The sequence below is a fragment of the Tachyglossus aculeatus genome, chromosome 22 (assembly GCF_015852505.1).
Source record: "Tachyglossus aculeatus isolate mTacAcu1 chromosome 22, mTacAcu1.pri, whole genome shotgun sequence".
Taxonomy (NCBI): domain Eukaryota; kingdom Metazoa; phylum Chordata; class Mammalia; order Monotremata; family Tachyglossidae; genus Tachyglossus; species Tachyglossus aculeatus.
Window position 1 is genome coordinate 54,992,740 of NC_052087.1, and position 27,347 is coordinate 55,020,086.

The 27,347-nt window shown below is 54.0% G+C and overlaps 1 protein-coding gene across 1 annotated transcript in view; it reads left to right on the plus strand.

Annotated features, from left to right (window-relative positions):
• The first annotated feature begins 379 nt into the window (after nt 1–379).
• MUC2 (mucin 2, oligomeric mucus/gel-forming) overlaps nt 380–27,347 on the plus strand; it is a 98,052-nt gene continuing 71,084 nt past the window's right edge. Inside the window, 14 exon segments of the mRNA XM_038765382.1 lie at nt 380–455; nt 4,291–4,555; nt 10,716–10,830; nt 12,304–12,394; nt 12,540–12,649; nt 13,531–13,747; nt 16,418–16,543; nt 17,702–17,819; nt 18,101–18,239; nt 19,065–19,175; nt 20,631–20,700; nt 22,425–22,562; nt 23,821–23,985; nt 26,986–27,080. Of these exon segments, the coding sequence (XP_038621310.1) occupies nt 380–455; nt 4,291–4,555; nt 10,716–10,830; nt 12,304–12,394; nt 12,540–12,649; nt 13,531–13,747; nt 16,418–16,543; nt 17,702–17,819; nt 18,101–18,239; nt 19,065–19,175; nt 20,631–20,700; nt 22,425–22,562; nt 23,821–23,985; nt 26,986–27,080 (1,836 nt within the window).

A 27,347-nucleotide genomic window follows, 5' to 3' on the forward strand; every position in this document is an offset into this window, starting at 1 on the left:
TTGTCTTTCTCTGGGGTTAGCTTCCCGGGGGGAGCCCCCTCCGGAGACCACCCACTCCCAGAAGAGGGGGCATCCAGAGGGAGGCACAGGCTGAGGCTGGGGCGGAGGCCACAGCCAGAACTCCGGCAGAAGAGGCTAAAGTTAACCCAAAGGGCCATAAAGGGATCCACACCCGTTAACTGAATCAACATCTCCCTGCCGCTGCCCTTCGGGTGCCCGTACGGACCCATTTGCGTGATCGCCTGGCACGGCCCCGCCAAGGCCTGCCCCTCCCCTGCCCTCTCCCCCACCCCTACCCCTCGGCCCGGCCCCCAAAGGGGGATATAAAGGTCAGGTTCCCCAAGGCCTTCGTCCTCCTAAAGTTCCCTCAGGAGCCAACATGGGGGTCAGATGCGCCAGCCTGTTGGCGCTCTGGCTGGCCGTGGTCTCTGTGGGCGTGAAGGGCACCGAGCAAGGTGAGCCTGGGGAGGTCAGGGGGCTGGGGGTCAGGGGGGGTCAGATCTCCTCCCTACCTCTGGGTGGGTAGAGTGGAGGCCCTGCCACCCCTGGGCTTGGGTTTCCTCAGGAATGTGGGGTGCCGGGGTTGGGAAGGGATGGAAAGAGATAGATGGAGACAGAGGTGGAGAGATACAGAGAGAGGGAGAGATAGAAAGACCCAGAGAGAGACAAAGACAGAGATAAAGAGATAGTGGGAGAGAGACAGATACAGAAGAAGAGAGAGACAGCAAGACACAGAGACAGGGAGATACAGCACTTAGTACAGTGCTCTGCACACAGTAAGCACTCAATAAATATGAATATAGAGAGAGACAGTGGGAGAGAGACAGGAGAGTGAGGGAGAGATAGCAAAACACAGAAACAGAGAGACAGAGGGTTATAGAGAGAGGGAGAGACATTGAGACACAGAGACAGAGAAAGACAGAGATGGAGAGAGGCAGTGGGAGTGAGACAGAGATGCAGAGACAGTGGGAGTGAGACAGAGAGATATAGAGAGAGTGAGAGACAGAGAGGCATAAATGGAGACAGAGAAAGAGACAGATAGAGAGACAGAGGGAGAGAGGCAGAGATACAGTGAGCGAAGCAGAGAGATACAGAGAGAAACAAAGATACAGTGAGAGAGATGCAGAGAATCAGAGAGACATAGAGAGATACAGTGAGAGAGAGGCAAAGAGAGATACAGGGAGAGATACAGTGAGAGAGATGCAGAAATAGATTCAGAGAGAGATACAGAAGGAATGGAGAGAGATTCAGTGAGAGAGAGACAGAGATAGAGAGAGAGATACAGTGAGAGAGACAGAACTACAGAGAGAGATACAGTGAGAGACACAGAGATACAGAGATGTACAGTGAGAGAGACACACAGAGAGATACAGTGAGAGAGACAGAGATACATTCATTCATTCAATCATATTTATTGAGTGCTTACTGTGTGCAGAGCACTGTACTAAGCACTTGGGAAGTACAAGTTGGCAACATATAGAAATGGTCCCTACCCAACAACGGTCTAGAAGGGGGAGGCAGAGAGATAGAGAGGAGATAAGGGGGGTGCGGGGGAGGTACAGAGAGAGATACAGTGAGAGAGAGACACAGAGATACAGAGGTACAGTGAGACACACAGCGAGATACAGTGAGAGAAACACACAGAGGTAGAGAGAGATAGTGAGAGAGACACAGAAAGAGGTAGTGAGAGAGACAGAGAGGCAGCGAGAGAAGGGGATCCTGGGCCTGGCATGGTAGGGATGGGCATGGTAGGAAAAATTTATCAGCGCTTAGAACAGTGCCTGGCACATAGTAAGCGCTTAACAAATACCATCATTTTTATTATTATCCAAAGTCCAAAGGGCTTGAGAGCAGATGGGAATCGTCTGGTCATTACCAGATGGATGGACGGACAGATGGGCGTGCATAACTCCAAAGGGTCTGAGATAATAATAATGGCATTCATTAAGACTTAATATGTGCAAAGCACTGTTCTAAGTGCTGGGGGGATACAAGGTCATCAGATTGTCCCATGTGGGGCTCACAGTCTTAATTCCCATTTTACAGATGAGGGAACTGAGGTCCAGACAAGTGAAGTAACTTGCCCAAAGTCAAACAGCTGACAAGTGGCAGAGCCGGGATTAGAACCCACGGCCTCTGACTCCCAAGCCCAGGCTTTTTCCACTGAGCCCGGGCTTGGGAGTCAGAGATCAGATAGGAATTGTCCAGTCCCTCATGGATCGATGGATAGTTGGAAGTGCATAAGTCCAAAGGGTCTGAGAGCAGAAAAGAACCCTACGGTCACTACTGGATGGACACTCAAGAATGCATAAGTCCAAAGATCATGAGAACAGATGGGAATCATCCAGTCACTACTGGACGGACACACAAACAGGCATGCACTCCGAGGATGTGGATTCTAATCCCACCTCTGCCACTTGTCTGCTGGGTGGCCTTGGGCAAGTCACTTAACTTCTCTGTGCCTCAGTTACCTCATCTGTAAAATGGGGTTTGAAAGTGTGAGCCCCATGTGGGACAATCTGATTACCCTATATAATGATAATAATAATAGTAATGATGGCGTTTATTAAGTGCTCACTATGTGCAAAGCACTGTTCTAAGCGCTGGGGAGGTTACAAGGTGATCAGGTTGTCCCACAGGGGGCTCACAGTCTTAATCCCCATTTTACAGATGAGGTAACTGAGGCACAGAGAAGTTAAGTGACTGGCCCAAAGTCATACAGCTGACAAGTGGCAGAGCTGGGATTTGAATCCATGACCTCTGACTCGAAAGCCCGTGCCTTTTCCACTGAGCAACACTGCTTATCTACCCCCAGCGTTTAGAACAGTGCTTAGCACATAGTAAGGGCTTTTCAATGGAAAGAGCACGGGCTTGGGAGTCAGAGGTCATGGGTTCTAATCCCGACTCCATCACTTGTCAGCTATGTGACTTTGGGCAAGTCACTTAACTTCTCTGTGCCTCAGTTACCTCATCTGTAAAATGGGGTAAAAGACGTGGGCCCCATGTGGGACAACCTGATGGCCTTGTATCCCCCCCCAGCACTTAGAACAGTGCTTGGCACATAGTAAGTGCTTACCAAATGCCATCATCATCAACAAATGCCATAGAAAAGTCCCAAGGGTCTGAGAGCAGATGAAAAACGTCTTCTAGACTGTGAGCCCACTGTTGGGTAGGGACCGTCTCTATATGTTGCCAACTTGTACTTCCCAAGCGCTTAGTACAGTGCTCTGCACACAGTAAGCGCTCAATAAATACCATTGATTGATTGGTCACTACTGGATGGACAGACGGATGGGTGTGCATAAATCCCTAGGGTCTGAGAGCCGATGAGAAGCATCCGGTCACTACTGGATGGATAGTAGTTCCCAGACTGAGCTCACTCCTTCCTCTCCCCATCCTCCCCACAGCACGTGTCTATATGTATATGTGTTTGTACGTATTTATTACTCTATTTTATTTGTCCATATTTATTCTATTTATTTTATTTTGTTAATATGTTTGGTTTTGTTGTCTGTCTCCCCCTTCTAGACTGTGAGCCCACTGTTGGGTAGGGACCGTCTCTATATGTTGCCGACTTGTACTTCCCAAGCGCTTAGTACAGTGCTCTGCACACAGTAAGCGCTTAATAAATACGATTGATTGATTGTACGTATTTATTACTCTATTTTATTTGTACATATTTATTCTATTTATTTTATTTTGTTAATATGTTCGGTTTTGTTGTCTGTCTCCCCCCTTCTAGACTGCGAGCCCACTGTTGGGTAGGGACCGTCTCTATATGTTGCCGACTTGTACTTCCCAAGCGCTTAGTCCAGTGCTCTGCACACAGTAAGCGCTCAATAAATACGATTGATGGATTGTACGTATTTATTACTCTATTTTATTTGTACATATTTATTCTATTTATTTTATTTTGTTAATATGTTCGGTTTTGTTGTCTGTCTCCCCCCTTCTAGACTGTGAGGCCACTGTTGGGTAGGGACCGTCTCTATATGTTGCCGACTTGTACTTCCCAAGCGCTTAGTCCAGTGCTCTGCACACAGTAAGCGCTCAATAAATACGATTGATTGATTGATTGCTCAGGAATGCATAAGTCCAAAGAGCCTGAGAGCAGATGGGAATCGTCCGGTCACTATGGAATGGATGGGCATGCATAAGAGCACCGAAGAGGGCGGATGGCTGGGAGGGCTTCCCGGTGGTGTCTTAATTTTTTTGGTGGGGTGTGTGTGCAAGTGTCCAGCTCAGGGGGGCTGTGGGTGAGTCCATCCTGATGTCTCCTTCTCCACGTAGTGCGGCCCCGGAACCACGGCCACCACGTCTGCAGCGCTTGGGGCGATGGACACTACCGGACCTTCGATGGGGAGGTCTTTCGCTTCCCCGGCCTCTGCGACTATAACCTGGCTTCCGACTGTCGTGACAGCTACAAGGAGTTTGTTGTCCACGTTGCCCGCGGCCTCAGCTCCGCCGGCCAACTGGTCATTACGTCCGTCCTCATCAACGTTCAGGACGTCCTGGTCCAACTGACCCAGCAGCTGGTCATGGTCAACGGCGACCTGTGAGTGGCCCCCAGGGGCCGGTGAGGGGCGGGGAGGGTAAGCGGGGGGTCCTAGGAGGGGTCATTCATTCATTCAATCATATTTATTGAGCGCTTACTGTGGTGGACTTAAGCGTTTGAAAAGTACAGTAGAGCAAACAGCAATATAGAAAAACAATCAAACATCCTGGCTCCACCAACTGTCAGATGTGTCACCTTGGGCAAGTCACTTAACTTCCCTGTGCCTCAGTTACCTCATCTCTAAAATGGGGATTAAGACTGTGAGCCCCATGTGGGACATCCTGATCACCTTGTATCCTCCCCCACCCTTAGAAGAGAGTTGTCACATAGTAAGCGCTTAACAAATACCATCATTATTATTATTATCTCCACAATTTCATTCATTCATTCATTCAATCGTATTTATTGAGCGCTTACTGTGTGCAAAACACTGGACTTAGCACTTGGAAAGTACAATACAGCAAACAGCATTAAAAAAAACCGATCAAACTTCTCCACAATTTCCTTCCTTTATTCAATCAATCATATTTATTGAGCGCTTACTGTGTGCAAAGCACTGGACTAAGCACTTGGAGAGTATAATTCACAACAGAGACAATCCCTACCCAACAACGGGCTCACAGTCTAGAAGGGGGGAGACAGACAACAAAACAAAACAAAACAAGTAGACATGCATCAATAGCATCAATATAAATAAATAGAATTTTAGATATATATACATCATTAATAAAATAAATAGAATTATAAATAGGTACATATATACACAAATGCTGTGGGGTGGGGAGAGGGGTACAGCAGAGGGAGGGAGTCCAGGTGATGGGGAGGGGAGGAGGAGCAGAGGAAAAGGGGGGCTCAGTCTGGGAAGCCCTCCTGGAGGAGGTGAGCTTTCAGAAGGACTATGAAGGGGGGAAATGTGCTAGTTTTCCCTCGCCCAAGTGCTCAATATCACTAGCAGCATCGACCCGCAAAAATGGGAGTCGGAAGGACCTAGGTTTTAATCCCCACTCCGCCAATTGTCTGCTGTGTGACCTTGGGAAAGTCACTTCTCTTCTCTGGACCTCAGTTCCTTTATCCATAAAATAGAGATTAGTCAGTCAATAGTATTTATTGAGTGCTAACTGCGTGCAGAGCACTGTACTAAGCACTTGGGAGAAGGCAATATTCATTCAATCATTCAATTGTATTTATTGAGCACTTACTGTGGGCAAAGCACTGTATTAAGCGCTTGGGCGAGTACAGTACAATAATAAACAGGCACTTTCCCTGCCCACAACAAGCTAACAGCCTAGAGTAGAGTGGCTCAGTGGAAAGAGGCTGGGCTTGGGAGTCAGAGGTCATGGGTTCTAATTCCGGCTCTGCCACTTTTCAGCTGTGTGAATGGGCAGGTCACTTCACTTCTCTGAGCCTCAGTTACCAAGACTGTGAGCCCCACGTGGGGCAACCTGATCACCTTGTATCCCCCCAGTGCTTAGAACAGTGCTTGGCACATAGTAAGCACTTAACAAATACCATCATTATTATTATTATTAGAGACAAGCTTATGACTGTGAGCCCCATATGGAGCAGGGGCTATGTCCAAACTGATTAGCTTGTATCTACTCCAGCGCTTAGTACAGTGCCTGGCATATCTGCTTAAGTGCTTAAAAAATGCCATTTTTAAAACAAAGCAAAAATCGAAACAAAACAACAACCATAATAATGATGGTGGCATTTGTTCAGCACTTACTATGTGCCAAGCACTGTTCTAAGCACTGGGGAGGATACAAGGTGATCAGATTGTCCCAAGGGGAGCTCACAGTCTTCATCCCCATTTTACAGATGAATTAACAGAGGCACCGAGAAGTTAAGTGACTTGCCCAAAGTCACACAGCTGGCAATTGGCAGAGCCGGGATTTGAACCCATGACCTCCGACTCCCAAGCCCATGCTCTTCGAAGCAGAGCCTGCCTGGCCGGTTTCCTCAAGGATGGACTTGACTTTCCTCGAATTTCATTTCCCACGGGGTTTTCCCACTGAGCACCAGACTGGAGCCAGCAGCTGGACTGGAGCTGTGCTGGGCACCTACTGTGTGCAGAACGCTGTGCTGGGTGCCTACTATATGGGTTCTAATCCTGGTTCTGCCACTTGTCTGCTGTGTGACTGTGGGCAAGTCACTTCACTTCTCTGTGCCTTAGTGACCTCATCTGTAAAATGGGGATCAAGACTGTGAGCCCTGCATGGGACAGGGACTGTGTCCAACCTGATTAGCTTGAATCCACCCCGGTGCTTAGTACAATGTCTGGCACACAGTAAGTGCTTAACAAATACCATAATTATTATTACTATGACTATGATTTAAAGCACTGTATTGGGTGCCTACTGGGGGCAGAACACTTTAGTGGGTGCCTTCTGTGTGCAAAATGCTGTATTGAGTGCCTCCTTTTTTATGGTATTTAATAATAATAACAATAATGGCATTTATTAAGTGCTTACTATGTGCAAAGCACTGTTCTAAGCGCTGGGGAGGTTACAAGGTGATCAGGTTGTCCCACGGGAGGCTCACAGTCTTAATCCCCATTTTACAGATGAGGTAATTGAGGCACAGAGAAGTGAAGTGACTTACCCAAAGTCACACAGCTGACAATTGGCAGAGCCAGGATTTGAACCCATGACCTCTGACTCCAACTCAGGCTCTTTCCACTGAGCCACGCTGCTTCTTCATTTGTTATTGCCATTGTTAATTTGTTATTACATGTTAAGCACTGTTCTAAGCACTGGGTTAGATACAAGTTAATCAGGTTGGATGCAGTCCCTGTCCGATATGGGACTCACAGACTAAGTAGGAGGGAGATGAGCATTGAATCCCCATTTTACCCATGAGGAAACTGAGGCACCGAGAAAGTAAGTGAGGAAAACCATGATGCCTAGTAGAGAGAGCACAGACCTGGGAATCAGAAGGACCTGGGGATGAAGATTATGAACCCCATGTGGGACAGGGACTGTGTGCAAACTGATCAGCTTGTGTCGAACCCAGGGCTTAGTACAGTGCTTGGCACATAGTAAGCGCTTAACAAATGCCACAATCATTAGTACTATTATTATTAAAATAAGAATAATCCCATCTCTGCCACTTGTCTGTTGTGTGACCTTGGGCCAGTCACTTTACTTCCCTGTGTCTCAGTTACCTCCTGGGGATTAAGACTGTAAGCCCCATGTGGGACAGGGACTGTGTCCAACACGATTAGCTTGTTTTCTACCCCAGAGCTTAGCACAGTGCCTGGTACATAGTAAGCGCTTAAACAATCAATCAATCGTATTTATTGAGCGCTTACTGTGTGCAGAGCACTGTGCTAAGCGCTTGGGAAGTACAAGTTGGCAACATATAGAGACAGTCCCTACCCAACAGTGGGCTGACAGTCTAGCCACTATTATTATTATTAATCGGCCAAGGTCACACAGTGGACATGTGGCAGAGTGGCAATCATCATCAATCGTATTTATTGAGCACTTTCTGTGTGCAGAGCACTGTACTAAGCGCTAATCAGCAGTGAGGTCCCCAGAACAGCCGCCGTACCCCTGACTCTGCCCCGGCCCACCCCCAACCGGTGACTCCCCTGCTCCTGTTTGCCCAGGGTGGCCGGGCAGAGGTCCAGCTCTAATTTTATAGCCCTTTAGGGCGGGCGGGGCCCGGTGCCACCCTCGATGCCCTGGGTACACAGTGGCACACGAGTGCCATGTGGTTGCCACGTGCCCGGCTTGGGCAGGGGTGCAGGCTCCGGAAACTGGCCGGGCTAGGGAGACCCCGGGCTGGGGGTGGACACAGTGACCGGAGGGAGAGAGTAGGGGTGACCATGTCTGCCCAGACCCCCCGTGGGGACCACAGGAAGGAGGCACCTCTCTCCTGGGTGCCACCTCCCCCTTTGCCCAGCTTGTCTCACCATGTTCGCTGTGCCCAGCCAAGAGTAGCCAGCTCACAGGTGACCACTTCCCCTGGGGGGTAGAGAAGGCAGGGTGACTCAGTGGAAAGAGACCGGGCTTTGGAGTCAGAGATCATAGGTTCGAATCCCAGCTCTGCCCCATGTCTGCTGTGTGACCTTGGGTAAGTCACTTAACTTCTCTGAGCCTCAGTTCCCTCATCTGTAAGATGGGGGTGAAGTCTGTGAGCCCCACGTGGGACAACCTCATTACCTTGTTTCCCCTCCCCAGTGCTTAGAACAGTGCTTTGCACATAGTAAGCGTTTAACAAATGCCATTATTATTATTATTATTATTATTGTTAATCCTGGCTCCACCCCTGGCAGGCTGTGTGACCTTGGGTAAGTCCCTTACCCTCTTTTAGCCTCCGTGTTCTCATCTGTGGAGCAGCATAACCTAGTGGATAGGGTCCAGGCTTAAGAATCAGAAGGACCTGGATTCTAATGCCGGCTCTGCCCCTTGTCTGCTGGGTGACCTTGGGCAAGTCACTTCACTTCTCTGGGCCTTAGTTACCTCATCTGTAATATGGGGGTTAAGATTCAGCACTTAGTACAATGCCTGGCACATGGTGAGTGCCTAACAAATACCATTGTTATTAATATTATTACTATTATTGTAAGTCCTTTGTGGGACAGGGACTGTGTCCCACCTGATTAACTTGTATCTACCCCAGCGTTTAGTAGAGAAGCAGCGTGGCTCAGTGGAAAGAGCACGGACTTTGGAGTCAGAGGTTCTGGGTTCAAATCCCAGCTCTGCCAGTTGTCAGCTGTGTGACTTTGGGCAAGTCACTTAACTTCTCTGTGCCTCAGTTACCTCATCTGTAAAATGGGGATTAAGACTGTGAGCCCCCCATGGGACAACCTGATCACCTTGTAACCTCCCCAGCACTTAGAACAGTGTTTTGCACATAGTAAGTGCTTAATAAATGCCATTATTATTATTACATAGTAAGTGCTTAACAAATACCACTATTATTATTTTTATTATCATTATTAGAATGTGGAGAAGACCCCCCGCTCTCCTTCTTAGAGGGTGGGCCCCAGGGGTCACAGAGTCACAGGGGTCAAGTGCTTAGTACAGTGCTCTGCACATAGTAAGCGCTCAATAAATACGATTGATGATGATGATTGGGTCCTATCTGGCTATTCATCTTTGCACCCAGTGTTTAGCACATAGTGGGTACTTACAAGATACCAGAATGACTCCCCCAAGGAGTTGGGGGTGGAGAGAGGAGAGTCAAGGGATTATAGATATGTTTTGTTTTGTTGTCTGTCTCCCCCTTCTAGACTGTGAGCCCATTGTTGGGTAGGGACCGTCTCTATATGTTGCCGACTTGTACTTCCCAAGCGATTAGTACAGTGCTCTGCATACAGTAAGCACTCAATAAATGCGATTGAATGAATGAATGAATATAGCAGTGTGTCTTAGTGGAAAGAGCACAGGGCTGGGAGTCAGAGGATCTGGGTTCTAATCCCGACTTTGCCCCTATCCTGCCGCGTGGCTTTGAGCGGATCACTTCACTTCTCTGTGCCTCAGTTTCCTCATCTTCAAAATGGGGATTCAATCCCTGTTCTCCCTCCTACTTAGACTGTGAGCCCCATGTGGGACAGGGATTGTGTCCAACCCGATTAACTTGTATCTACCTCAGCACTGAGAATATCGCTTGGCACATAATAAGCTCTGACCAAATATAAGAATAATAATAATTATGGTAATTGTTGAGCCCTTGCTATGTGCCAGGCCCTATACTAAGTGCTATGGTGGATGCAAGCAAATCGGGTTGGACACAGTCTCTGCCCCACGTGGGGCTCACAATCTCGATCCCCATTTTCCAGATGAGGTTTGCAGATAATAATAGTAATAGTAATAATAGTAATAATAATAATAATAATAATAATAATAATAATAATAACAACAAAAATAATAATAGTCAGTGGAAGCCGAGACGGCGAGTGGCACATGGTTCCTCGTGGGGTCCTCAGTCACGTGGCTCCCGGGGGGCAGGAAGGGCACGGAACGTGTCTGTTTATTGTTCAGTAGTCCTCTACCAAGCGCTTAGTCCAGTGCTGTGCACACAGTAAGCGCTCAATAAATAAGACTGAGTGAACGAATGAGGGCCCCTGGGCGAGGGTGGGTGAGCCGGCGGGGGTGTCGCGGGTGTGCTCTGACCCTTTTCTTGTGCCCTCCCTCTCGCTCCCTGCCCCCAGAGTTCACCTCCCCTACTTCGCGCCCGGCCTGATCATCGAGAAGAGCGACGTCTACACCAAGGTCGCCGCCCGCGTCGGCCTCAAGCTGCTGTGGAACGGAGAAGACGCCCTCATGGTGAGGGTCCATGCAGACCCCCGACACCCGGATCCCCGCCCCCGGCCCTCCACTCCCCTTCCTCGGGCCCCCTCACAAACCCTGCCCTCTCCTCAGCGTCCCTGTCCACTCCTCAAGACCCCTGCCCCCTTCTCACAGCCCCTGTCTTCCCCTGCCCCCTCAGGACTCCTGCCCTCTTCTCAGAGCCGCTACCTTCCCCTGCCTCCTCCTCAGAACTCCTACCACCTCTTCAGAAACTCTGCCCCCTTCTCAGAGCCCCTGCCTTCCCCTGCCCACTCAGAACCCCTGCCCTTTCCTCAGCACCCCTGCCCCCTCCTCAGGACCTCTGCCCCCTCCTCAGAACTCCTACCCCTCTCAGAAACCCTTGCCCCCTTCTCAGAGCCCCTGCCTTCCCCTGCCCCCCTCAGCACCCCTGCCCTCTCCTCAGCACTCCTGCCCACTCCTCAGCACTCCTGCCCACTCCTCAGGACCTCTGACCCCTCCTCAGAACCCGTGCCTTCCCCTGCCCCCCTCAAAACTCCTACCCCCTCCTCAGCACCCCCGCCCCCTCCTCAGAGCCCCTGCTTTCCCCTACCCCCTCCTCAGCGCCCCTGCCTTCCCCTGCCTCCCTCCTCAAAACCCCAGCCCCCTCCTCAGAACTCTTGCCCTCTTCTCAGAGCCAGTGCCCCTTCCTCAGCTCCCCTTCTTTCCCCTGCCCCCTTTCTCAGCGCCCCTGCCTCCCTGCTTTTCTCTGCCCCATCCTCAGGACCCCTGCCCCCTTCTCAGAGCCCCTGCCCTCTCCTCAGCACCCCTGCCCCCTACCCAACACCCCTGCCCCCTCCTCAGCGCCTCTGCCTCCCCCTGCCTCCTCTCCAGAACCCCTGCCCATCTTTCAGCACCCCTACCTTCCCCTGCCTCCTCCTCAGACCCCCGTCCCCTCCTCCTCTCCGCGCCCCTGCCCTCTCCTTGCCCTTCCTTACCCCCTTTTCTCAGAGCCCGTGCCCCTTCCTCAGCTCCCCTTCTTTCCCCTGCCCCCTTTCTCAGCGCCCCTGTTTCCCTGCTTTTCTCTGCCCCATCCTCAGGACCCCTGCCCCCTTCTCAGAGCCCCTGCCCTCTCCTCAGGACCCCTGCCCCCTCCCCAACACCCCTGTCCCCTCCTCAGCGCCCCTGCCTACCCCTGCCTCCTCTCCAGAACCCCTGCCCATCCCTCAGCACCCCTGCCTTCCTCTGCCTCCTCCTCATACCCCCGTCCCCTCCTCCCCTCCGCGCCCCTGCCCTCTCCTTACCCTCCCTTACCCCATCTCCTCAGAGCCCCCAGCCCTTCTCCTTCGTCTATCTGACCCTCGTCAACCCTCCCCAAGTCTAACCCGTACCCTCCCGGCTCCCGCAGGGGACGGATGACCCGAGGCTGCTGCCCGGCGGGTCCCGCCCTCTCCTCGCCCCCAACCCCCCGCCCCGGCTGATCTCTGCCCCCCGTTTTCTCCCGCCCCGCAGCTGGAGCTGGACGCCAAGTTCAAGAACCACACGTGCGGTCTCTGCGGGGATTTTAACGGCCTGCCCACCTACTTCGAGTTCTTCAGCCAGGGTGAGGATCCCCCCGGGGGCTGTGCCCCGTGCGGGCTGGGGGAGAAACATAGGGGGGCTCCCCCTCCCCCCCCCACCCGGGGAGGAGGGAGGAGGGTCTCAGTCTCTTCATTTGCGGGGTCTCTCCTCTCCCCCACCCGCCACAGGCGTCCCCTTCACAGCCGTGGAGTTCGGGAACCTGCAGAAGGTGACGCACATGAGGCCGGACTGCGAGGACCCGGAAGAATCCACCGCCCCTCAGGCCTGCGAGAAGCATGTATGTGTACACGGGAGTGGGGGCAGGCGGGGGCTGGGGGGGGGGCCTCTGGACGGAGGAGGGGGCGGATTGAGGGGAGGATGGAGCCCTGCGCTACAGGGCTCTAGACTGAGCTCCTGTTATGTGCAGAGTGCTATGCTGGGCGCCTGCGATGTGCCGAGCGCTGTCCTGGGTGCCCACAACGTGCAGAACTCTGTGCTGGGCGCCTGCGATGTGCAGAGCGCCGTCCTGGGTGCCCACAATGTGCAGAACTCTGTGCTGGGCGCCTGCGATGTGCAGAGCGCTGTCCTGGGTGCCCACAAGGTGCAGAACTCTGTGCTGGGCGCCTGCTACGTGCAGAGCGCTATCCTGGGTGTCCACAATGGGTAGAACGCTGTGCTGGAAGCCTGTAAAGTTTAGAGCACTGCGCAGGGCGCCTGCTATGTGGAGAGCGCTGTCTTGGATGCCCACAATGTGTAGAATTTTGTGCTGGGCGCCTGCCACATGCAGAGCACTGTCCTGGCTCTCACAATGGGCAGAACTCTGTGCTGGAAGCCTGCAATCTTTACAGCGCTGTGCTGGGAGCCTACTCTGTGCAGAGCGCCTTCTTGGACGCCCACAATGTGTGGACACTGTGCTGGGCGTCTGCCATGTTTAGAAAGCTGGACTGGGTGTCCTCAGTGTGCAGAGTGCTGTGCTGAGCTCCTGCTATGTGCAGAGTGCTGTCCTGGATGCCCACAAAGTGTAGAACGCTGTGCTGAGCGCTGGCAATGTTCACAGAGCTGTGCGGGACGCGCCCGCAGTGCTGAGCTCCTGCCTTGTGCAGGGTGCTGTGCTGGGCTCCTACTGGGTACAGAGCGCTGTGCTGAGCGTCCGTGACCGCAACCTTCCAACTCTTCCAGCGTGCCGAGTGTGAGAAGCTGCTGACGCTGCCGGCCTTCGAGTCGTGCCAGGAGGCGGTGGACGTGGAGCCGTTCGTGAAGGCCTGCGTGCAGGACCGCTGCTCCTGTGGCGAGGAGACCCCCGACTCCTGCTTCTGCAACACCTTGGCTCAGTTCTCCCGACAGTGCGCGCATGCCGGAGGCCGGCCTGGCTCCTGGCGCTCCCCACAACTCTGCAGTAAGCGCCGCCCGGGGGAGGGGGTCGGCCGAACAGGCTGCAGGCTCAGAAATCTGGACCTCGGGGTCCCCGGGTGGACTCCTCCCCCGGTCCACGACTCTCTGCTTCTCCTCCTGCCGCTCTGAGATTGCTTCTCCACTCTCGCCTCCTTTCTCCCCCAGATGCCCATTAGCCAAATCCTTGGATGGGCTAGGCGTTGGGGAGAGTCAGGGATGGAGAGGGGAGAGTCAGGAGGGTCTGGGATGGTCCAGGTTGGGTCACTGGGGGAGAGTCAGGAACGGAGAGGGGAGAGTCAGGGAGGTGGGATGGTCTGTGTTGGTCACTGGTCACTGGGGAGAGTCAGGGATGGAGAGGGGAGAGTCAGCGGTGTTGGATTGCCCATCCCGGGTCACTGAGGTAGAGTCAGGGATGGAGAGGGGAGAGTCAGGGGTGTGGGATGGTCTGTGTTGGATCACTGGTCACTGGGGAGAGTCAGAGATGGACAGGGGAGAGTCAGGAGGGTCCGGGATGATCCGGGCTGGGTCACTGGGGGACAGTCGGGAATGGAGAGAGGAGAATCAGGGGGGTGGGATGGTCTCTGTTGGGTCACTGGTCACTGGGGAGAGTCAGGGATGGAGAGAAGAGAGTCAGCTGTGTTGGAATGTCTATCCCGGGTCACTGAGGGAGAGTCAGGGATGGAGAGGGGAGAGTCAGGGGTGTGGGATGGTCTGTTTTGGATCACTGGTCACTGGGGAGAGTCAGAGATGGACAGGGGAGAGTCAGGAGGGTCCGGGATGGTCCGGGATGGGTCACTGGGGGAGAGTCAGGAATGGAGAGGGGAGAGTCAGGGAGGTGGGATGGTCTGTGTTGGGTCACTGGTCACTGGGGAGAGTCAGGGATGGACAGGGGAGAGTCAGCGGGTGTTGGATGATCAGGGCTGGGTCACTGGGGGAGAGTCAGGAATGGAGAGGGGAGAGTCAGGGGGTGGGATGGTCTGTGTTCGGTCACTGGTCTCTGGGGAGAGTCAGGGATGGACAGGGGAGAGTCAGGAGGTGTTGAATGGTCCGTGCTGGGTCACTGGAGGAGAGTCAGGGCTGGAGAGGGGAGAGGCAGAGAGTGTTGGATTGTACGTGCTGGGGGAGAGTGAGGAATGGAGAGGGCAGGGTCAGGGGTGAAGGATCAATCAATCAATCAATCAATCGTATTTATTGAGCGCTTACTATGTGCAGAGCACTGTACTAAGCGCTTGGGAAGTACAAATTGGCATCACATAGAGACAGTCCCTACCCAACAGTGGGCTCACAGTCTAAAAGGGGGAGACAGAGAACAGAACCAAACATACCAACAAAATAAAATAAGTAGGATAGAAATGTACAAGTAAAATAAATAAATAAATAGATAAATAGAGTAATAAATATGTACAACCATATATACATATATACAGGTGCTGTGGGGAAGGGAAGGAGGTAAGACGGGAGGATGGAGAGGGGGACGAGGGGGAGAGGAAAGAAGGGGCTCAGTCTGGGAAGGCCTCCTGGAGGAGGTGAGCTCTCAGCAGGGCCTTGAAGGGAGGAAGAGAGCTAGCTTGGCGGATGGGCAGAGGGAGGGCATTCCAGGCCCGGGGGATGACGTGGGCCGGGGGTCGATGGCGGGACAGGCGAGAGCGAGGTACAGTGAAGAGATTAGTGGTGGAGGAGCGGAGGGTGCGGGCTGGGCAGTAGAAGGAGAGAAGGGAGGTGAGGTAGGAGGGGGCGAGGTGATGGAGAGCCTTGAAGCCCAGGGTGAGGAGTTTCTGCTTGATGCGCAGATTGATCGGTAGCCATTGGAGGTTTTTGAGGAGGGGAGTAATATGTCCAGAGCGTTTCTGGACAAAGATAATCCGGGCAGCAGCATGAAGTATGGATTGAAGTGGAGAGAGACACGAGGATGGGAGATCAGAGAGAAGGCTAGTGCAGTAGTCCAGACGGGATAGGATGAGAGCTTGAATTAGCAGGGTAGCGGTTTGGATGGAGAGGAAAGGGCGGATCTTGGCAATGTTGCGGAGCTGAGACCGGCAGGTTTTGGTGACGGCTTGGATGTGAGGGGTGAATGAGAGAGCGGAGTCGAGGATGACACCAAGGTTGCGGGCTTGTGAGACGGGAAGGATGGTAGTGCCGTCAACAGAGATGGGAAAGTCAGGGAGAGGGCAGGGTTTGGGAGGGAAGACAAGGAGCTCAGTCTTCGACATGTTGAGCTTTAGGTGGCGGGCGGACATCCAGATGGAGATGTCCTGAAGGCAGGAGGAGATGCGAGCCTGGAGGGAGGGGGAGAGAGCAGGGGCAGAGATGGAGATCTGGGGGTCATCAGCGTAGAGGATGGTATGCTTTGGGTCATGGTCACTGGGGAGAGTCAGGGATGTAGAAGGGAGAGTCAGGGGGTGTTGGATGGTCCGGTCTGGGTCACTAGGGGAGAGTCGCGGGGAGGGGGGGCGAGAGTGCAGATTTCCAGCTCTCAGGGTGTGAGTCCAGGAGAGCAGCCAGACCTTTGGAGACAGAGTGGTGGGCTGAACGGGGGTGGGCTTCCCCCGGGCGGTGGGCTCTCCGGGGGCCGTGAGGGAGGGGTCACCGGGGGCGGTGGGCTTCCCGGGGGCGGCGGACACAGCCCGATGATGGTTTCTCATCCCGCCTCCCGCTGTGCTGTGATTCCCTCCAGCCAAGACCTGCCCCGGAAACATGGTGTTCCTGGAGAGCGGATCGCCCTGCGTGGACACGTGCTCCAACCCCGACGTCAGCCTCCTGTGCGAGGAGCACCCCATGGACGGCTGCTTCTGCCCTCAAGGTGCCACCCGGCTCTGCCCACACCCTGCCCCTCCCCGGCTCCCTGCCCAGCCCCCTAAAGGAGCAGTGTGGCTTAGTGGCTAGCGCCCGGGCCTAGGAGTCAGAAGGTCCTGGGTTCTAATCCTGGCCCCGCCACTTATTGACTGGTGGCCTTGCGCAAGTCTCTGGGCCTCAGTTACTTCATCTGCAAAATGGGGGTGAAGACTGGGAGCCCTGGGTGGGACAAGGACTGAATCCAACCTGACTTACTTGTATCCAACCCAGCGCTTAGAACAGTGCCTGGAACAAAATAAGCACTTAACCAATACAGCAGCGAAGCAACGTGGCTCAGTGGACAGGGCACGGGTTCAGGAGTCAGAGGACGTGGGTTCCAATCCCGACTTCGCCCTTGTCAGCTGGGTGAGCTTGGACAAGCCACTTCACTTCTCTGTACCTCAGTTACCTCATCTGTAAAATGGAGATTAAAACTGTGAGCCCCACGTGGGACAACCTGATTACTCTGTATCTACCCCAGCGCTTAGAACCGTGCTTGACACATAGTAAGTGCTTAACAAATACCATTAACAATAATAATAAATACTATTATTATTGCCCAGCCCCTGGTCAGACCCTCTCCAGCCAAGCACTGTTCTAAACGCTGGGGTAGGAGAGAAGCGTGGCTAAAGTGGAAAGAGCCCGGGCTTGAGAGTCAGAGGATATGGGTTCTAATCCCGGCTCCGCCACTTTGCTGTGTGACCTCGGGCAAGCTGCTTACCATCTCTGCGCCTCAGTTACCTCATCTGTAAAATGGGGATCAAGACTGTGAGCCCCACGTGGGACACCCTGATTATCTTGTCAGCGCTTAGTACAGAGCCTGGCACATAATAAGCGCTTAACAAATACCATCGTCATTATTATCATTCTACAAGGTAATGGGTTGTCCCATGTGTGGCTCACAGTCTTCATCCCCATTTTACAGATGAGGGAACCGAGGCCCAGAGAAGTGAAGTGACTTGACCAAGATCACACAGCAGACAAGTGGTGGAACCGGGATTAGAGCCCCCGTCTTCTGATTCTGAGGCCTGGGCTTTTTCCCCAAGTCACGTCGGGGAAGGGGCGCGGATGGGAGTCGGGGGGTGGGGCGGGCACTGATAGTCCCCCGTACCCCTCGCCTGGGCAGGTACGGTGTTTGACGACCTCATGGGCCAAGGCTGCATCCCCCTGGAGCAGTGTCACTGCAAACTGCAGGGTCGCCAGCACGAACCCGGCAGTCGAGTCACCCAGGATTGCCATGAGTGGTGGGTGCCCACCCCCGGGGTCCGAGAGCCAGCGGGGGGCGGGGGCGCCGGGGTCCCGAGGACATCGGGGTGGGGGCAGGGGCAGGGGGTCCGGGGCCCGGGGAGTCCAACAGGCCGACATCGCCAACCGAGAAACTAGGAGAGAAGCGGGGGGCGTCCGGTCCGGAGGGCAGGAAGGTGGGCAACACGGCCGGCCGGAGGAGTAGCCGCGAGGCTGTGGGGCCGTTAGGGTGGGCCTCCGGGCGGGGGGCCCCAGGTCACCACGGTCTCTCCGCGGGCAGCAAGTGCCTCGCCGGTGGATGGCGCTGCCGGGACCTGCCGTGCCCGGGCACGTGTAAGCTGGAGGGCGGCTCCCACCTGACCACTTTCGACGGGAAGATGTTCACGTTCCACGGAGACTGCTACTACGTCCTGTCCAAGGTAGTAGGAGCCCCACACCCACTCCCGAGCCGGGACTTTCCTCCTCCCTCCTCCTCCTCCTCTTTCCTCCTTCTCTTCTTCCTCCTCTTCCTTCTCCCCCCGTGTCTCCTCCCGCCTTCTCTTCTTCCTCCTCTTCCTTCTCCCTCCCGTCTCCTCCCGCCTTTTCTTCTTCTTTCTCATCTTCCTCTTCCCTTCTCCTTTTTTCTCCTCCTCCTCCTCCTGCCTTCTCTTCTTCCTTCTCCTCCTCTTCCCTCCCTTCTCCTCCCACCTTTTCTTCTTCCTTCTCATCCTCCCTCCTCCTTTTTTCTCCTCCTCCTCTTCCCTCCTCCTTTTTTCTCCTCTTCCTTCATCGTTTTTCTCCTCCTCCTCCTCCTCCTCCTGTCTTCTCTTCTTCTTCCTCCTCCTCCCTCCCTTCTCCTCCCACCTTTTCTCCTTCCTTCTCGTCCTCCTCCTCTCTCCTCCTCTTTGTCCTCCTCCCTCGTCCTTTTTTCCTCCTCTTCCTCCTCCTTCTCCCTCCTCCTTTTTCTTCTCTCCCTCCCTCTTCCTCCTCTTTCTCCTCCTCCTCATCTTTGCCTCCTCCCAACTTCTCCACTTTCTCCTCTTTCTCCTTCTCCCCTTCCTCTTCCTCTTCTTCCTCCTCCTCCTGCCTCCTCTCAACTTCTCCTTCTCCTCTTTTTCCTTTTCCCCCATCTTCCTCTTCCTCCCCCCTCATCCCACCTTCTTCTCCTCCTCGTCCTCCTTCCCCCTCCCTCTCCGGGGTCCTGGGCGGTGTGGGGGACCGGGGGCCCGGTCCGGCGGCGCTGACCGGGGTCGGTGGTCTTTCAGGGCTCCGGGAACGATTCCTACACGCTGCTGGCCGAGGTGGTCCCCTGCGGATCTTCGGACAAGCAGACCTGCCTTAAGACCATCGTGCTCCTGGCTGACAAGAATAAGAACGTGAGTTATTGGGGCGGGTGGGCCCACCCCCGCCCCCGCCCCCGCCCTACGTCCAGAAACAGCCCCCCCCCCCAACCTCCAGGCGGTCGCGGGGGAGGGGAGATGGAAGAACCCGTAGTCGAGACCCCATCTGCTCTCTCCTACTGGTCCTGCTGGGTGACTACCGGCAAGTCTTAGAACAGTGCTTGGCAAATAGTAAGCACTTAACAAATACGATTATTATTATTATTATTGTCACTCATTCATTCATTCAGTCGTATTTACTAAGCGCTTATTGTGTGCAGAGCACTGTACTAAGCGCTTGACTTAATACACTCAACTCTCAACTCATTCATTCACTCACTCATTTAATCGTATTTATTGAGCGCTTACTCTATGCAGGACACTGTACTAAACCTCTGGGAGAGGACAATAGTAACAATAAACAAACTCATTTCCTGCCCACGACGAGCTTACAGTCTACACTCAACCTCTCTGGGCTCAACGTCCCTGCGTCCCGTCTTAGCGGATAGAACCCGGGCCCGGGAGTCAGAAGAACCTGGGTTCTAATCCCGGCTCCGCCACATGTCTGCTCTGTGACCTTGGTCACTTCACTTCTCTGGGCCTCAGTTCCCTCATCTGTAAAATGGGGATGAAGACTGTGAGCCCCAGGTGGGACAGGGACTGTGTCCAAACTGATTGGCTTGTATCTACCCCAGCGCTTAGAATAGTGCTTGGCATATTAGTAAGCACTTAACTAGTACCATATATTTTTTTGACCCCAGAGCTTAGTACAGTGCTTGGCATAGAGTAAGCGCCAAATAGATGCCAGAGCCAAGTAACCTAGCAGTTGCTGCCCCCGTGGAGGGGGTGGGGCGGGTGTGTGTGTGTGTGTGTGCAAACGTATCTGTAATTAATTTTTTTTCATTCAATCATATTTATGGGGCACTAACTGTGTGCAGTGCACTGTACTAAGAGCTTGGGAAAGTACAATACAGCAACAATCAATCAATCGTATTTATTGAGCGCTTACTGTGTGCAGAGCACTGTACTAAGCGCTTGGGAAGTACAAATTGGCAACACATAGAGACAGTCCCTACCCAACAGTGGGCTCACAGTCTAAAAGCAACAAAGAGTGACAATCTGTAATAGAAGTGGAGGCAAAATATTTCGGGTGTGAGCCCCCTCTTAAATATGTCTTTAGGCCCGCTGGGTGGGCTCTGAGGGTCCCCACTGTGTTCGAACTGAGCAGAAAAAACACGCACGTCCAGCAGAGCCCCCTCCCCTACTTAAATCGTCCCTTAGACCCCCATGACCCGGGGCTGAGAGGTGCAAGGGGCGGGCAGACAGGATCTGTCGGGGAGTCCCCTAATTTGACCTCGGGCCTGGAGGGTGAATCTCGGGACCCCCACCCCCAGGGCCGGGGGGTTCTGGCAGCCCCGAAACTCAGGAAGCCCCTCCCTCCCTTCCCCACAGTCTTTGGTGTTCAAATCCGACGGCAGCGTCCTCCTCAACGAACTGGAAGTCAACCTGCCCCACGTGACTGGTGAGCACGCGCCCCCCCCCCCGCCCCCCGACAAGACCCTGGGGGGCAGGAGGGGGTGGAGACCCCATTTGGGGATATCTAGCCTGGGCTCCCCTCAGTCGGGCCGGGTGAATCGGGGGTCGCCGTGGGGGGATGCCAGGAGTCTAAAACGGCTGGAAGCCACAGGGTGCTCTCCTCAGTTACCGCAGCTGGGATTGGTGGGACATCGGGCTCAGCTCGGGGTGAGCGGAGAAGGAAGGTCACAGAAGGAGGGCAGAGAAGGAGGGCAGAGAAGAGCAGAGGAGGAAGGGCAGAAAAAGAGCAGAGAAGATGGGCAGAAAAGGAGGACAGAGAAGGAAGGGCAAAGAAGGGCAGAAAAAGGGCAGTGAAGAAAGGCAGAGAAGAAAGACAGAAAAGGACAGAGAAAGAAAGGCAGAGAAGAAGAGCAAAGAAGAAATCCTGAGAAGAAGGGCAGAGACGAAGGGCAGAGGAAGGCAGAGAAGAGCAGAGAAAGAAGGGAAGAAAAAGGGCAGTGAAGAACGTGAGAGAAGGGCAGAGAAGAACTGAGAAGAAAGGCAGAGAAGGAAGTACAGAAAAAGGGTAGTGAAGAAATGCAGAGAAGTGCAGAGAAGAGCAGAGAAGGAAGGACAGAAAAAGGGCAGTGAAGAAATGCAGAGAAGGGCAGAGGAGGAAGGGCAGAAAAGGTCAGAGAAGAAGGTCAGAGATGAAGGACAGAGACGGACAAGCCAGATAGTCCAGGCTGTGGGGGGTTGGATGCAACAGCCTGAAAAAATCGAGGCCCAGCAGCGTCAGGGTTGGGGGTCCCAAAGCTAGGAAGGGGGCGGACAGGGTGGAGACGGAGTTACTGCTCCTCAAATCCCACCTCCAGGGGTCGAGCTGTGGGGCTGAGCCAGCCACGGCCTGACTCACAATCCATCATTTGTGGAGCACTTTACTGTGTGCTGAGCACTGTACTGAGTCCTTGGGAGAGTACATTTATGAAGATGGAGATTAAGACTGTGAGCCCCATGTGGGACAGGGACGGTGCCCAACCCAATTTATTTGTATCCACCGCAGCGCTTGGTACAGTGTCGGGCACACAGTAAGTGCTTAACAAATACCAGAATCATTATTATTATTATTTTCTCATTAACAATAATGACTAATTATGGTATTTGTTAAGTGCTGACTATGAGCCAGGCACTGTACTAAGCGCCACTATATTGTTCTATTTCCCCCTCCCAAGCGCTTAGGACAGTGCTCTGCACACAGTAAGCGCTTAACAAATACCGGAATCATTATTATTATTTATTATTCTCTCCCTCCTAGACTGTGAGCCCGTTTGTGGGTAGGGACCATCTCTATATGTTGCCGACTTGTGCTTCCCAAGCGCTTAGTACAGTGCTCTGCGCACAGTAAGCGCTCAATAAATACGATTGAATGAATGAACAATAATGAATAATTATGGTATTTGTTAAGTGCTGACTATGAGCCAAGCACTGTACTAAGAGCTGGGCACTGTACTAAGCGCCGCTATATTGTTCTATCGCCCCCTCCCAAGCATCGAGGACAGTGCTGTGCACACAGTAAGTGCTCAATACGATCGGTGGCTTGATCCCGGGACCCTCCCCGAGTGGCGACCCCATCTAGGCCTTGAGGGGGGAGAGGGCTTGGGGCGGTGGAGTTTCCCAGAGGCCTTTGCAAGAGTGTGGTTTTTTTCCCCCCGACCCCCGTTGTCCTCGCAGCCAGCTTCTCCGCCTTCCGGCCATCCTCCCATCACATCATCGTGCGCACTTCCCTCGGGCTCAAGCTGCAGGTGCAACTGCTTCCCGTCATGCAACTCTTCGTCACCGTGGACCCCATCGCCAAGGGCTCCCTCCAGGGTCAGGACCCCCCCCCCGCCCCGACCTTTGACCCCTCACCCCTCACCCCTGCTCCTCGATCTTCCCAGGAGGGCTCCCCAGGGGCATCTCCATCTAGACTGTGAGCCCACTGTTGGGTAGGGACTGTCTCTATATGTTGCCAACTTGTACTTCCCAAGCGCTTAGTACGGTGCTCTGCACACAGTAAGCGCTCAATGAATACGATTGATGATGATGATGTCCCCAACCTCGGGTACCCCTCATCCCTTCTGTCCCCAGGCTTGGGCTCCTCTAACTGCGTCGACCAGACTCAGGCACATTCCCCTTCCTCGTGCCCCTTGTCTTGGACACTCCATAATAATGATGGTATTTGTTAAGTGCTTACTATGTGCCAAGCACTGTTCTAAGCACTGGGATAGATACAAAGTTATCAGGTTACCACCTGCCCTCACCCTCGAAAACTTCCCACCCCTTGTGCCCCCATCTTGGGCGCCCCTAACTCCATCTATCCCCAGCCTCAAGCACATAATAATAATAATAATAATAATAATAATAATAATAACAATAACAATAATAATAATGGCATTTGTTAAGCACTTACTATGTGCGAAGCACTGTTGTAAGCGCTGGGGAGATACAAGGTGATCAGGTTGTTCCACATGGGGCTCACAGTCTTCATCCCCATTTTACAGATGAGGGAACTGAGGCTCAGAGAAGTGAAGTGACTTGCCCAAAGTCACACAGCTGACAAGTGGTGGAGCCGGGATTAGAACCCACAACCGCTGACTCCCAAGCCCGTGCTCTTTCCACTGAGCCACGCCGCTTCTCACATCCTCACCTCCTAATAATAATAATGGTATTTGTTAGGCGCTTACTATGTGCCAAGCCCTGTTCTAAGCGCTGGGGTAGATACACGATAATCAGGTTGTCCCACGTGGGGCTCACAGTCTTAATCCCTATTTTACAGATGAGGGAACTGAGGCCCAGAGGAAGTTAAATGACTTGCCCAAAGTCACACAGCTGATAAGTGGTGGAGTGGCACCTCTTATGACCCCACCCTGGGGCACCCCGAACTCTATCTGCCTTCAGCCTGGGGCACCTCCCACCCTTTGTGCCCACTCCATGTGCCCCCAGCCTCGGGCATCCCCTTCCACCCCCAACCTCTGGCACCTCCTACCCCCTCCCACCCCACAGACCCGAATAAAGAAGCCCCGTCAGCCCGCACCCTCCCTTATCCCCTCGCCCCCCGACTCAACCCCTGTGCCCCTCGGCCTTGCAGGTCTCTGTGGGAATTTCAACGGCATCGAAGGGGACGATTTCATGACGGTGAGCGGGCTGACCGAGGCCACGGGTGCCAGCTTCGCCAACACCTGGAAGGCCCACCCCAGCTGCCAGGACAAAGATGACTGGTTGGACGACCCCTGCGCCCTCAGCATCGAAAGTGGTAACTAATCTGGCGTCCCCTCCGACGCCAACTGAACACTGCGCTATCTGCAGAGTGCTGTGCTGGGCGCCTGCTGTGTGCAGAGCGCTGTGCTGGGCGCCTGAATTGTGCAGAGCGCTCTGTTGGGGGCCTGCTGTGTGCAGAGTGCTGTGCTGGGAGCCTGCTGTGTGCAGTGCGCTTTGATGGGCGCCTGTTGTATACAGAGCATTGTGATGGACTCCTACTGAGTGCAGAGCGTTGTGCTGGGGGCCGGCTGTGTGCAGGGAAAAGATTGCTGTTCTATGAAAGATAACAAAGATGAAATAGCGAGGACTGAATGCAGGAAACAGTGGTAAGCTAGTCTAATTGGAACAGAGAGAGGGTCAAGTGATAACATGAAATAAGCAGGGTGATGGACTCCTGCTGGGTGCAAAATGCTGTGCTAGGGGCCTGCTGTGTGCAGAACACTGTGCTGGGCGACTGCTGTGTGTGCAGAGCACTGGGCTAGAGAGAAGCAGCGTGGCTCAGTGGCTAGAGCCCGGGCTTGGAAGTCAGAGGTCATGGGTTCTAACCCCGGCTCTGCCACTTGTCAGCTGTGTGACTTTGGGCAAGTCACTTAACTTCTCTGTGCCTCAGTTCCCTCATCTGTAAAGTGGGGATGAAGACTGTGAGCCCCACGTGGGACAGTCTTGATTACCTTGTATCCCCTCAGCGCTTAGAACGGTGCTTTGCACATAGTAAGTACTTAACAAATACCAACATTATTATCATTATTATTATTACAGAGCACTGTGCTAGGAGCCTGCTGGATACAGAGCGCTGTGCTGAGTGCCTGTTTGGTGTAGAGTGCTGTGCTAGGCGCCTGCTGGGTGCAGAGCACTATGCTGGACGCTTACTGTGTACAGAGCACTGTGCTGAGCACCTGTTGGGTATAGAGCACTGTACTAGGCTCCTGCTGGGTGCAGAGTGCTGTGCTGAGCTCCTGCTGTGTGCAGAGCATTGTAGTGGATGCCTGTTGAAGGCTGAGGGCTGACCTAGACTGCTGGGTTTTGCAGAGCCCTGTCCTCAGCATTAGGGAGGGAGCAGCTGTGGGAAAAAGGACCATCTCTGTCCCGGACAGAAGAGCTGGGGCAGTGGGGAACGGGGAGAGCAAGGAAAGGTGGCCAGGGGCCCTTCGGGAATCAGTCGAGGATGCCCAGCAGGGTGGACAGGGAGGAGGAGAGGAGAAGAGAAGGAAGAAGAGGAGGAGAAGGAGGAGGAGAAAGAGAAAGAGAAGGAAGAGAAGAAGGAGGAGGAGGGGAAGGAAGGGGAGGAGGAAGAGGTGGAAGAAGGGGAGGAGGAGGAGGAGAAGGGGAAAAAGGAGGAGGAAGAGGTGGAAGAAAGGGAGGAGGAGGAGGAAAAAGGGGAGAAGGAGGGAGAGGTGGAAGAAGGAGGAGGAGGTTGAGGAAAAAGGGGAGAGACGGGTGACCGGAGGTGCCGAGGCAGGAGGTGGGAGAGGAAGTGAAATCAGGTAGGGCTTCCTGAAGGAGGAGGAATTCCAGGAAGTTGTGGAGATTGGCAGATTTGGAGGGCGGCGGGAGGTAACGGGCTTCCTCCAACCTTTCTCCCGGCCCGCGAGTCCCACAGGGGTGCCAGGGCAGTTTTCTGGACAGCAGGGGGTGGGGAGCAGCAGTGGGTGGGTAGGCCTTGGCAGGGTTTGCCACCCCAGGGTGGGGCACCGGGCCCCAGATGCCTGCTGCTTTCGGACCCGGTGCCCAGGAGTTCTCCGGCAAGCAACGCTGCCAAGGTGCCCAGAGGCGGGCAGAGGCCGGGAGGGCTAGCAGAGGTCCCCCTCCCCAGATGAAACCCTCCATCAGTCAGTCAATGATGAACCTACAGAGCAACAGTTGAGGGTACAGCACTGTAGTGAGTGCCTGCCCAGAGCACTGCGGCACTGTACTGTGGTCCTGCAGAGGGCACAGCTATTGGCACTGTACTGAACATCTGCAGAGGACAGAGCGCTGTACTGATCGCCTGCCGAGGGGCACTGAAGCAAGCAGCTGCTGAGGGTGCTCTGGCACTGTACTAAGTGCCCGCTGAGAGCACTGTGGTGCTGTACTGAGTGCCTGCCCAGGGAACTGAAGCACTATACTGAGAGCCCAGAAGCACAGCATGATTTCTGGTCACCTCACAGTGCTTTGGGGGAGGCAGGCAAGGCAGGGGAAGGAGGAGGAAGAGGAGAAGGAGGAGGAGGAGGAGGAGGAGGAGAAAGAGGAGGACAAAAAAGAGGAGAAAGATTGTGAGCCCGTTGTTGGGTAGGGACTGTCTCTGTATGTTGCCAATTTGTACTTCCCAAGCGCTTAGTACAGTGCTCTGCACACAGTAAGTGCTCAATAAATACGATTGAATGAATGAATGAATGCACACAGGAAGTGCTCAATAAATACGATTGAATGAATGAATGAAAGGGAGAGGAGGAGGAAGAGGAGGAAGAAGGGGAGGAGAAGGAGGAAGAGGAGGAGGAGGGGAAGGGAGAGGAGGAGGAAGAAGTCGAAGAAGGGGAGGAGGAGAAAGAGGAAGAGAAGGAAGAGGAGAAGGAGGAGGAGGGGAAGGGAGGGGAGGAGGAAGAGGTGGAAGAAGGGGAGGAGGAGGAGGGAAAGGGAGAGGAGGAGGAAGAGGTGGAAGAAGGGGAGGAGGAGGAGAAGGGGAAGAAGGAGGAGGAGAAGGGGAAGAAGGAGGAGGGGAAGGGGAGGAGGAGGAAAAAGGGGAGGAGGAGGGGAAAGGAGAGGAAGAAGAGAAGGAGAAGAAGGAGGAGGAGGGGAAGGAAGGTGAGAAGGAGGAGGAAGAATGGGAGGAGGAAGGAGGGTGGATTGAAGACAAAAGTTCTGTGAGCCTGGAGTCCCACCAGGGGATTCCGGCTTAGCCGGTTCAGCAGCCCAAAGGGCACGACCCTGACTCTCCTCCTTTCTCTCCCACTCCCCCTTCTACCCCCCTCCCCCTTCCTTCTCCCCCATCTCCCCCCCAACCCACTTCCTCCTCCAGCCAACTACGCGGAGCACTGGTGCTCCCTGCTGAAGAAGCGGGACTCGCTCTTCGGCAAGTGCCACTCGGCCGTGAATCCCAACGACTATTACAAGGTGGGACATAGATCCATCCGCCATCGACCGGCCAGCAAGCTGCCGGCCTGGAAGCCAGGGAACCTGGGTTCTCCTCCCGGCCCCACCCCCTGCCTGCATGGGGACTATGGCCAAGTCACTTTGCTTCCCTCTGCCCCAGTTTCCTCATCTAATAATAATAATAATAGTATTTGTTCAGCGCTTACTACGTGTCAGGTGCTGTACTAAGCACTGGAGTGGATACAAGCAAATCGGGTTGGAGACAGTCCCTGCCCCACGTGGGGCTCA